Source organism: Entelurus aequoreus, linkage group LG23 (genome assembly GCF_033978785.1).
Source record: "Entelurus aequoreus isolate RoL-2023_Sb linkage group LG23, RoL_Eaeq_v1.1, whole genome shotgun sequence".
Lineage (NCBI taxonomy): Eukaryota > Metazoa > Chordata > Actinopteri > Syngnathiformes > Syngnathidae > Entelurus > Entelurus aequoreus.
In genome coordinates this window covers 36,410,681-36,423,474 of record NC_084753.1, presented here as the reverse complement: position 1 = coordinate 36,423,474, position 12,794 = coordinate 36,410,681, and the positions used below count along the sequence as shown (strand labels likewise).

At 34.9% G+C, this 12,794-nt stretch overlaps 2 protein-coding genes across 4 annotated transcripts in view; one reads left to right on the top strand and one right to left on the bottom strand.

The window, feature by feature from the left end:
• Window positions 1–11,682, top strand: part of LOC133640709 (gastrula zinc finger protein XlCGF57.1-like) — a 12,190-nt gene extending 508 nt beyond the window's left edge. Inside the window, exons 2-3 of one of the 3 annotated variants that reach the window (XM_062034280.1) lie at window positions 2,350–2,645; window positions 9,830–11,682. In XM_062034280.1, coding sequence (XP_061890264.1) covers window positions 10,138–11,274 — 1,137 coding nt within the window. In that variant the 5' untranslated portion in view covers window positions 2,350–2,645; window positions 9,830–10,137 and the 3' untranslated portion in view covers window positions 11,275–11,682. Of the gene's footprint in view, window positions 1–2,322; window positions 2,646–9,829 lie in introns of all 3 variants that reach the window. The other 2 variants (XM_062034279.1, XM_062034281.1) reach the window with 2 other exon arrangements.
• LOC133640611 (gastrula zinc finger protein XlCGF57.1-like) overlaps window positions 1–12,794 on the bottom strand; it is a 107,583-nt gene that overhangs the window by 77,191 nt on the left and 17,598 nt on the right. The window lies entirely within an intron of this gene.

Here is a 12,794-nt window from a genome sequence, read left to right as displayed (position 1 = left end):
ACACAATATTTATGAGAGGTTGATGTTCCTCTCAGTGTGTAACAATGTGTATCAACATGTTTACACAAAACTCACACAGTCACCAAATATATTTTACATTGTAATCAATATAATTCATAGTTTCATGGCTAATTTCACTTCCTGATTCTCACCTACATGCATCAATGAGTGAAAGTAAACTTTTATTGTCAATCATCTTTCAATAAGCAAAGTAGTCAACACTTGATTTATGAAAAGAATATAAAGGTGACTGACTTTCCTTCAGCGTGTCGTAGATCAGAGGTTCTTAAAAATGTTTACTTTAAAACCCAACTTTCTGACTCAGATACCAACACTGAATTAGTGATCTAACTTTTTTTTTTTTAAATCGTATTCGGTAATTATATCTAACCTACTTACAGTTTAACAGGATAAACCTTGTCGAATGATACAGTATGAAACCACGTATTAATCACAGAGATTAATATCAAGGCTTAGGTCAGGCTGATTAGAAGAAGAAAAAACATACTAATTAGGGATGTCCGATAATGGCTTTTTGCCGATATCCGATATTCCGATATTGTCCAACTCTTAATTACAGATACCGATATCAACCGATACCGATATATACAGTCGTGGAATTAACACATTATTATGCCTAATTTGGACAACCAGGTATGGTGAAGATAAGGTCATCTTAAAAAAAAATTAATAAAATAAGATAAATAAATTAAAAACATTTTCTTCAATAAAAAAGAAAGTAAAACAATATAAAAATGGTTACATAGACACTAGTAATGAATGAAAATGAGTAAAATTAACTGTTAAAGGTTAGTACTATTAGTGGACCAGCAGCACGCACAATCATGTGTGCTTACGGACTGTATCCCTTGCAGACTGTATTGATATATATTGATATATAGTGTAGGAACCAGAATATTAATAACAGAAAGAAACAACCCTTTTGTGTGAATAAGTGTGAATGGGGGAGGGAGGTTTTTTGGGTTGGTGCACTAATTGTAAGTGTATCTTGTGTTTTATGTTGATTTAATAAAAAAATAAATACAAATAAAAACCGATACCGATAATTAAAAAAAACGATACCGATAATTTCCAATATTACATTTTAAAGCATTTATCGGCAGGCCGATATTATCGGACATCGCTAATACTAATCAAATATACTCACACTATACTCACATATATGCACACTTCTGGCATTCTCTCGATGAGCTTTAAGAGGTAGTCACCTGAGATGGTTTTCACTTCACTGGTGTGCTTGTAGCTCATGGAGAGAATGCCAAGAGTGTGCAAAGCCGTAATCAGAGCAAAGGGTGGCTATTTTGAAGAACTTGCATATATAGTCCAGAACGCGGCAGCACGACTTTTAACAGGGGCCAGGAAACGTGAGCATATAACCCCAATTCTTCGGAGTTTGCACTGGCTCCCTGTTCATTTTAGAATTGATTTTAAATCCTTGCTGTTTGTTTTTAAGCTTTACATGGACTGGCACCTCAGTATATCTCGGACCTCATCCAAATTTACACTCCTGCGCGCGCTCTGAGGTCCGAGAGCCAGCTCCAGCTCGTGGTGCCCAGGACGAGACTTAAAACCAGGGGAGACAGGGCCTTCTCTGTGGTCGGCCCTAAACTCTGGAACACTCTGCCCCTCCATGTTCAAACTGCTCCCACAGTGGAGTGTTTTAAGTCTCGTCTAAAGACCCACTTTTATTCTTTGGCTTTTAACACTACGTGAGTTGTGTGGTCTTCTGTCCTCTGTTGTCCTGTGTGGTTAGGGTTAGGGTTATAAATTTTGATGTCTATTTTACTGTTTTAATTGGTTTCACCCTTTAAAATCGTTTTTAATCATATTTATTTTTTATATTGTCTCTGTATTGGTTTTCTATTCATTTATTCTTTGTTTTTATTCAGTCATTGGTGTAGCATAATATTGTTTTTAATATAGTTTTTAATATTGTTTTTAATATTGTTTTTAACATGGCTGTGCAGCACTTTGGAAACATTCTTGTTGTGTAAATGTGCTATATAAATAAAGTGGATTGGATTGGATACAACATGTTTTCAGTTATTTCACCTTTTTTGTTGTTAAGTACATAACTCCACATGTGTTCATTCATAGTTGTGATGCCTTCAGTGACAATCTACAATGTAAATAGTCACGAAATAAAAATAAAAAACTGAAGGAGAAGGTGTGTCCAAACTTTTGGCCTGTACTGTACGTTCTACGTATTCCCATCACAATCTACAAAAATGTTTATTTAATGGACTACATAATATTTACCATGTCTGAGTTAAAATGGGCTTGTTTTGTTTTGTCCTTCAGACGTCCAGCAGCTGGCTGGACGTCAAGAAGGTCCCGCTCAGCCGCTGGGGAGAAGCTGCACTTTGAGGCAGGAGGATCCACAGCGCCCCCATTTTAAAGAGGAAGACGAGGAACCAACTGCACATATCAAGGAGAAACAGGAGAACCACAGTCCCCCCACATTAAAGAGGAAGAGGAGGAAGTGTGGATCACCCAGGAGGAAGAGTGTCTTGTAGGGCAGGAGGAGGCTGATCTCACCAAGTTTCCACTGACTGTTGTCTCTGTGAAGACTGAAGAGCATGAAGACAAACCACCTGAGTCCTCACAGCTTCATCACAGTACAAGTAAGCACAACATCCACATATCATTTAAAACATCCAGGGTGGAGATATACTTGATTTTTAATAAGACCATTTAAAAAAAAAAAAGCTTATTTTAAGCATCAACAATGTAATTGCTGGGTTATTAGTCAGGCTGGGCAGTATACCGGTATTACGAGCTATGCCGGTACATTTTATTATAAATAGTACCGTATTTTCCGGACCATAGGGCGCACCGGATTATAAGGCGCACTGCCGGTGAGCGGGTCTATTCAGGTCTATTTTCATTCAAAAGGCGCACCGGATATAAGGCGCATTAAAGGAGTAATAATATTTATTTATTTTTCTAAAAGTAAAAGACTTCCTTGTGGTCTACATCAGTGGTCCCCAACCACTGGGCCGCGGCCCGGTACCGGTCCGTGGCCGCACAAGAAGTTAACTTTTTTTTTTTTTTTAAATTAAATCAACATAAAAAACACAATATATACATTATATATCAATATAAATCAAAACAGTCTGCAGGGATACAGTCCGTAAGCACACATGATTGTATTTCTTTATGACAAAAATTTGTATATATATATATATTTTTTGTCATAAAGAAAGAAAAACTTTTTTTTTTTTTTTACTACCCACAACCTCCCCCCCCCCCCCCCCCCCCCCCCCCCCCCGGTCCGTGGGACAAATTTTGAAGCATTGACCGGTCCGCAAGTACAAAAAGGTTGGGGACCACTGGTCTACATAACATGTAATGGTGGTTCTTTGGTCAAAATGTTGCATAGATGATGTTTTACAGATCATCTTCAAGCCGCTTTCTGACAGTCGCTTCCGGATGCGCCGTTTTGTGGGCGGTCTTATTTACGTGGCTCACCTTTGCCAGCGTCTTCTCCCCGTCATCTTTGTTGTAGCGGTGTAGCGTGCAAGGACGGGAGTGGAAGAAGTGTCAAAAGATGGAGCTAACTGTTTTAATGACATTCAGACTTTACTTTAATCAATAACGGAGCAGCATCTCCTCATCCGTGGCTCACTAGTGCAACAACAACGCCGGAAATGTGTCTCGTGAAAAGCCGTCCGACCGGAACTCTCTAATAACTAAAGTTCCTTGGGTGAATAATGTAAACTCACTACACCGGTATGTTTTAGCGCTTTCATGGGGAGTTTACTGACAGATATAAGTAAGAACTTTACACTACTTTATATTAGAAATGGCAACAGCAGAGGATGAATGTATCATAACAAGACATTGTGACTTTTGGTGTTAGTGTTCCTGAAAAAAAAGGGACCCAAGATCAACTTTTACCTTGAAAATCAGTTTTTGCCTTGAAAATCAGTTTTTACCTTGAAAATCAACTTTTACTTTGAAAATCAGTTTTTACCTTGAAAATCAGTTTTTGCCTTGAAAATCAGTTTTTACCTTGAAAATCAGTTTTTGCCTTGAAAATCAACTTTTACTTTCAAAATCAGTTTTTACCTTGAAAATCAGTTTTTGCCTTGATAATCAGTTTTTGCCTTGAAAATCAACTTTTACTTTCAAAATCAGTTTTTACCTTGAAAATCAGTTTTTACCTTGAGAATCAGTTTTTACCTTGAAAATCAACTTTTACTTTCAAAATCAGTTTTTACCTTGAAAATCAGTTTTTGCCTTGATAATCAGTTTTTACCTTGAAAATCAACTTTTACCTTGAAAATCAGTTTTTACCTTGAAAATCAACTTTTACCTTGAAAATCAGTTTTTACCTTGAAAATCAACTTTTACCTTGAAAATCAACTTTTACCTTTAAAATTAGTTTTTTCCTTGAAAATCAACTTTTACCTTGAAAATTTGTTTTTTCCTTGAAAATCAACTTTTACCTTGAAAATCATTTTTTGCCTTGAAAATCTGTTTTTACCTTGAAAATTATTTTTTGCAGTGAAAATCATTTTTTGCCTGGAAAATCAACTTTTACCTTGAAAATCAACTTTTACCTTGAAAATCAACTTTTACCTTGAAAATAAACTTTTGCTTTGAAAATCAGTTTTTACCTTGAAAATCAGTTTTTGCCTTGAAAATTCATTTTTGCTTTGAAAATCCGTTTTTGCCTTGAAAATCAGTTTTTACCTTAAAAATCAGTTTTTACCTTGAAAATCAGTTTTTGCCTTGAAAATCAGTTTTTGCCTTGAAAATCAGTTTTTACCTTGAAAATCAGTTTTTGCCTTGAAAATCAGTTTTTACCTTGAAAATCCCTTGAAAATCAGTTTTTACCTTGAAAATCAGTTTTTACCTTGAAAATCAGTTTTTACCTTGAAAATCCCTTGAAAATAAGTTTTTACCTTGAAAATCAGTTTTTCCTTGAAAATCAACTTTTACCTTGAAAATCAACTTTTACCTTGAAAATTCGTTTTTTCCTTGAAAATCAACTTTGAAAATCAGTTTTTACCTTGAAAATCAACTTTTACCTTGAAAATCAGTTTTTACCTTGACAATCAACTTTTACCTTGAAAATTCGTTTTTTCCTTGAAAATCAACTTTTACCTTGAAAATTCGTTTTTTTCCTTGAAAATCAACTTTTACCTTGAAAATCATTTTTTTGCTTTGAAAATCTGTTTTTACCTTGAAAATTATTTTTTGCCTTGAAAATCCTTTTTTGCCTTGAAAATCAACTTTTACCTTGAAACTCAACTTTTACCTTGAAAATTAGTTTTTACCTTGAAAATCCGTTTTTGCCTTGAAAATCCCTTGAAAATCAACGTTTACCTTGAAAATCAGTTTTTACCTTGAATATCAGTTTTTACCTTGAAAATTAACTTCTCCCTTGAAAATTAGTTTTTTCCTTGAAAATCAACTTTTACCTTGAAAATCAGTTTTTACATTGAAAATCCCTTGAAAATCAACTTTTACCTTGAAAATCAGTTTTTACCTTGAATATCAGTTTTTACCTTGAAAATCAATTTTTACCTTGAAAATCAATTTTTACCTTGAAAATTAGTTTTTTCCTTGAAAATTAACTTTTACCTTGAAAATCAGTTTTTACCTTGAAAATCCCTTGAAAATCAACTTTTACCTTGAAAATCAGTTTTTACCTTGAATATCAGTTTTTACCTTGAAAATCAATCTTTACCTTGAAAATTATTTTTTTCCTTGAAAAGCAACTTTTACCTTGAAAATCAGTTTTTACCTTGAAAATCAACTTTTACCTTGAAAATCAACTTTTACCTTGAAAATCAGTTTTTACCTTGACAATCAATTTTTACCTTGAAAATCAATTTTTACCTTGAAAATTAACTTTTACCTTGAAAATCAGTTTTTACCTTGAAAATCCCTTGAAAATCAACTTTTACCTTGAAAATCAGTTTTTACCTTCAATATCAGTTTTTACCTTGAAAATCAATCTTTACCTTGAAAATTCGTTTTTTCCTTGAAAATCAACTTTTACCTTGAAAATCAGTTTTTACCTTGAAAATCAACTTTTACCTTGAAAATCAACTTTTACCTTGAAAATCAGTTTTTACCTTGACAATCAACTTTTACCTTGAAAATCCACTTTTACCTTGAAAATTCGTTTTTTCCTTGAAAATCAACTTTTACCTTGAAAATTCGTTTTTACCTTGAAAATCAGTTTTTACCTTGAAAATCAGTTTTTACCTTGACAATCAACTTTTACCTTGAAAATCCACTTTTACCTTGGAAATCAGTTTTTGCCTTGAAAATCAACTTTTACCTTGAAAATCAGTTTTTACCTTGAAAATTAGTTTTTGCCTTGAAAATCAGTTTTTGCCGTGAAAATCAACTTTTACCTTGAAAATCAACTTTTACCTTGAAAATTCGTTTTTTCCTTGAAAATCAACTTTGAACATCAGTTTTTACCTTGAAAATCAAATTTTACCTTGAAAATCAGTTTTTACCTTGACAATCAACTTTTACCTTGAAAATTCGTTTTTTCCTTGAAAATCAACTTTTACCTTGAAAATTCGTTTTTTTTTCCTTGAAAATCAACTTTTACCTTGAAAATTCGTTTTTTCCTTGAAAATCAACTTTGAAAATCAGTTTTTACCTTGAAAATCAACTTTTACCTTGAAAATCAGTTTTTACCTTGACAATCAACTTTTACCTTGAAAATTCGTTTTTTCCTTGAAAATCAACTTTTACCTTGAAAATTCGTTTTTTTCCTTGAAAATCAACTTTTACCTTGAAAATCATTTTTTGCCTTGAAAATCTGTTTTTACCTTGAAAATTATTTTTTGCCTTGAAAATCCTTTTTTGCCTTGAAAATCAACTTTTACCTTGAAACTCAACTTTTACCTTGAAAATCAGTTTTTACCTTCAATATCAGTTTTTACCTTGAAAATCAATCTTTACCTTGAAAATTCGTTTTTTCCTTGAAAATCAACTTTTACCTTGAAAATCAGTTTTTACCTTGAAAATCAACTTTTACCTTGAAAATCAACTTTTACCTTGACAATCAGTTTTTACCTTGACAATCAACTTTTACCTTGAAAATCCACTTTTACCTTGAAAATTCGTTTTTTCCTTGAAAATCAACTTTTACCTTGAAAATTCGTTTTTACCTTGAAAATCAGTTTTTACCTTGAAAATCAGTTTTTACCTTGACAATCAACTTTTACCTTGAAAATCCACTTTTACCTTGAAAATCAGTTTTTGCCTTGAAAATCAACTTTTACCTTGAAAATCAGTTTTTACCTTGAAAATCAGTTTTTGCCTTGAAAATCAGTTTTTGCCGTGAAAATCAACTTTTACCTTGAAAATCAACTTTTACCTTGAAAATCAACTTTTACCTTGAAAATTCTTTTTTTCCTTGAAAATCAACTTTGAAAATCAGTTTTTACCTTGAAAATCAAATTTTACCTTGAAAATCAGTTTTTACCTTGACAATCAACTTTTACCTTGAAAATTCGTTTTTTCCTTGAAAATCAACTTTTACCTTGAAAATTCGTTTTTTTCCTTGAAAATCAACTTTTACCTTGAAAATTCGTTTTTTCCTTGAAAATCAACTTTGAAAATCAGTTTTTACCTTGAAAATCAACTTTTACCTTGAAAATCAGTTTTTACCTTGACAATCAACTTTTACCTTGAAAATTCGTTTTTTCCTTGAAAATCAACTTTTACCTTGAAAATTCGTTTTTTTCCTTGAAAATCAACTTTTACCTTGAAAATCATTTTTTGCCTTGAAAATCTGTTTTTACCTTGAAAATTATTTTTTGCCTTGAAAATCCTTTTTTGCCTTGAAAATCAACTTTTACCTTGAAACTCAACTTTTACCTTGAAAATTAGTTTTTACCTTGAAAATCCGTTTTTGCCTTGAAAATCCCTTGAAAATCAACTTTTACCTTGAAAATCAGGTTTTACCTTGAATATCAGTTTTTACCTTGAAAATTAACTTCTCCCTTGAAAATTAGTTTTTTCCTTGAAAATCAACTTTTACCTTGAAAATCAGTTTTTACCTTGAATATCAGTTTTTACCTTGAAAATCAATTTTTACCTTGAAAATCAGTTTTTACCCTGAAAATCCCTTGAAAATCAACTTTTACCTTGAAAATCAGTTTTTACCTTGAATATCAGTTTTTACCTTGAAAATCAATTTTTACCTTGAAAATTCGTTTTTTCCTTGAAAATCAACTTTTACCTTGAAAATCATTTTTTACCTTGAAAATCAACTTTTACCTTGAAAATCAACTTTTACCTTGAAAATCAGTTTTTACCTTGACAATCAACTTTTACCTTGAAAATCCACTTTTACCTTGAAAATTCGTTTTTTTCCTTGAAAATCAACTTTTACCTTGAAAATAATTTTTTGCCTTGAAAATCTGTTTTTACCTTGAAAATTATTTTTTGCCTTGAAAATCCTTTTTTACCTTGAAAATCAACTTTTACCTTGAAAATCAGTTTTTACCTTGACAATCAACTTTTACCTTGAAAATCCACTCTTACCTTGAAAATTCGTTTTTTCCTTGAAAATCAACTTTTACCTTGAAAATTCGTTTTTTTCCTTGAAAATCAACTTTTACCTTGAAAATCATTTTTTGCCTTGAAAATCTGTTTTTACCTTGAAAATTATTTTTTGCCTTGAAAATCCTTTTTTGCCTTGAAAATCAACTTTTACCTTGAAACTCAACTTTTACCTTGAAAATTAGTTTTTACCTTGACAATCAACTTTTACCTTGAAAATCCACTTTTACCTTGAAAATTCGTTTTTTCCTTGAAAATCAACTTTTACCTTGAAAATTCGTTTTTTTCCTTGAAAATCAACTTTTACCTTGAAAATCATTTTTTGCCTTGAAAATCTGTTTTTACCGTGAAAATTATTTTTTGCCTTGAAAATCCTTTTTTGCCTTGAAAATCAACTTTTACCTTGAAACTCAACTTTTACCTTGAAAATTAGTTTTTACCTTGAAAATCTGTTTTTGCTTTGAAAATCCCTTGAAAATCAACTTTTACCTTGAAAATCAGTTTTTACCTTGAATATCAGTTTTTACCTTGAAAATTAACTTCTCCCTTGAAAATTAGTTTTTTCCTTGAAAATCAACTTTTACCTTGAAAATCAGTTTTTACCTTGAAAATCAGTTTTTACCTTGAAAATCAATTTTTACCTTGAAAATTCGTTTTTTCCTTGAAAATCAACTTTTACCTTGAAAATCAGTTTTTACCTTGAAAATCAACTTTTACCTTGAAAATCAACTTTTACCTTGAAAATCAGTTTTTACCTTGACAATCAACTTTTATCTTGAAAATCCACTTTTACCTTGAAAATTCGTTTTTTCCTTGAAAATCAACTTTTACCTTGAAAATTCGTTTTTACCTTGAAAATCAGTTTTTACCTTGAAAATCAGTTTTTGCCTTGAAAATCAGTTTTTGCCGTGAAAATCAGTTTTTGCCGTGAAAATCAACTTTACAGCAGATTTTTACAGCTAAATGTATTTATACACACATACACATTGGCCCCGCAGACACATTGTTTTTCTCTCAATGTGGCCCCCTAGTCCAAATATTTGCCCAGCTCTGTCCTAGATGGTGTAGCGAGACTAGCGGGCTCACCGTGTTATCGGCACAAAGAGGAGAAGGTGCGGGCGGAGATATTAAATTGTGCACATTAATCCTACAAGCTGGGCAAGCTTAGAACAGAGTGATCGTTCTATACTCAGGGTGTGATTAATCTTCCCTCATATATGACATGTCTGAGTTCAAATGTATTTGTTTTGTTTGTGTTCCGCAGAATTCCTGCAGCTGTTTGGTCGTCAACAAGAGCTGTTTCCCAAGTCGCTGGAGGGGAGCTCCACTTTGAAGCAGGAGGAGCCGCAACCCCCCCACCTTAAAGAAGAAGAGGAGGAATTGTGGCTCACTCGGGAGGGAGATTGTCTTCTAGGGCAGGAGGAGGCTGATCTCACCAAGTTTCCACTGACTATTATTTCTGTGAAGACTGAAGACCATGAAGACAAACCACCTGAGTCCTCACAGCTTCTTCACAGTCCAAATGAGGAGGACAGAGATGTGGAATCGTCCAGCAGCAGCTCAACTCAACACATGACAACAGAAGCTGATGGAGACCACTGTGGAGGATCACAAGCAGACAAGCTCTTAGCTCCACTATCAGATAGTGACGACACTACGTCACCCGTTAATGTAAATATGGAATCACACTCCGGAGAAAAACCTTTTAGTTGTTCAGCGTGTGATAAAAAATTCTCCAACAAAAGTAATATGCAAAAACACATGAGGACACACACAGGAGAAACTCCCTACAATTGTACCGTTTGTGCGAAAGGCTTTGTTATAAACGCTGACTTGACTCGACACATGCGGACGCACACCGGAGAAAAACCTTTTATTTGCTCAAACTGCGGCAAAAGGTTTTCCCAAAGTGGAACATTGCTGTCACACATGAGAACGCACACAGGAGAAAAACCCTTCACTTGCTCAAACTGTGGCAAACGTTTTTCTCAAAGCGGAACATTGCTGTCACACATGAAAACACACACTGGAGAAAAGATTTTCAGTTGTTCAGTTTGTGATAAAAGATTCTCTGACAAACGCAATATGCAAACACACATGCGCACGCACACGGGAGAAAAACCTTTCAGTTGTTCTGTGTGCGCGAAAGGCTTTGTGGTGAACTCTAAGTTGACTCTGCACATGCGGACTCACACAGGAGAAAAACCTTTCAATTGCTCAAACTGCGGCAAAACGTTCTCTCAACGGGGAACAATGCTGTCACACATGAGAACACACACGGGAGAAAAGCTTTTCAGTTGTTCAGTGTGCAGTAAAAGATTCTCTAACAAACGCAATATGCAAACACATATTAGATCACACACGGGAGAAAAACCTTTCAGTTGTTCAGTGTGTGGCAAAAGGTTCTCTAACAAAAATGATATGCAAACACACATGAGAACACACACAGGAGACGCTCCCTATAGTTGTTCTGTTTGTTCAAAAGGTTTTGTTAGAACCTGTGACTTGAGTCGACACGTGCGGACACACACGGGAGAAAAGCCTTTCAATTGCTCGGACTGTGGGAAAAAGTTCTCTCAAAGGGGAACAATGCGGTCACACATGAGAACGCACACGGGAGAAAAACCTTTCAGTTGTTCAGTGTGCGACGAAAGATTCTCCAACAAAAGTAATATGCAAAGACACATGAGAACACACAATGGCGAATAAATGTTCGTTATTCGAAGTCCTTCTTGGATGAACTCCTAAAGAGTCACTAAAGGTCTACTGCACGCCTTGCGAAGCATTTTAGTCTGGACCCAGTTAGGACCCAGCCAGCCCACCTTATTTTCTTTTAGGTACAGGTGGGAGAAGAAATCATTAGATGCATTTTAATGTTGAATACCTCTCACTATTATGTTAGATCCACTATGGACTGGACTTTCACAATATTATGTCAGACCCACTCGACATCCATTGCTTTCAGTCTCCCCTAGGGGGGGTTACCCACATATGCGGTCCTCTCCAAGGTTTCTCATAGTTATTCACCTCGAAGTCCCACTGGGGTGAGTTTTCCTTGCCCGTATGTGGGCTCTGTACCGAGGATGTCGTTGTGGCTTGTGCAGCCCTTTGAGACACTTGTGATTTAGGGCTATATAAATAAACATTGATTGATTGATGAATACAGTGATTTTAGTTTTGATTCACAGCGATCCATTAAAGATAACTTAAATATTGGAATGGGTTTGAGCCTTTACTTGTTATATTGCATGCTGGAAGCCAATGTACTTGGAAAAGTTTGGTGCTTTTAGTGTCAGAGCACTTCATACAAAAAAATCCCTGTGCAATAAAAAGGGTATATGAGATTATTCTGGAAAGGATGCACAGGACGAAGGTGAAGACGAGCACCATCTCTTCAAGGCCAAAAAACACAAAATGAAAGGCATCAACAAGTTCATCAACAGACGCTCCCTTTCAATCTCCCTTATCTCTCCCGCCTGCTTCTTGGTTTTGTCTTAAAATTCTCCTAACCTCTTTTGCATTGCTCTTTCAAATCTTTCAAATCTCTCAACGAAATTTACAAGATCTCCGGTTCGGGGTTGGAGGGACCTGCCTCTCCAGACCGAACAGCTGTTGCTGGACGCACGACGGACTCTTGGGAGATGAGAAGTGTCGCTTTTCTGGCGACCTTTTCTGTCAAGGCTGTTGAAGATATCTACCTATTTGACGCCATGACAACAGGAGTAAGTGTCGACAAATTGGAAGACCCTGGCAGCCGTTCGAAGTACCCCGAAGCTGCCATGAATGATTGGAGGATGCGGGCAGAACTCCGAGTTTGGACTAAATCGCAAACTTGACAACATCTTGGGGACGCCTTCTGCTCTGCATGACGAAGTATGATGAATTTGAAAACCTGGACATAGACAATTTGAGTGTAATGTTTAAATGTGTTTTATAGGCTTTCTCAAACACAAACATTCTAATCTGGATAGTTTTTTTCCCCCTGGCTGCTAGTGAACTGGCCTGGTCGTTGCTCCGAGACTCTCCTAAAGAACAGAGACACTCTGCAGGCTTATATACACATATGTATCCACGTAAAATACATGCCTTGCCTTTGACGCTTCACCCCACATGGTTTGATGGAAAACGGAGCAGCACCCCTAACAGCTGGCATGCCCGTACCCTTCCCCCTCATGCAAGTCTTGAGTTGTATGCCCTAATACTGTATGTATATATGCTTTGCTATAGAG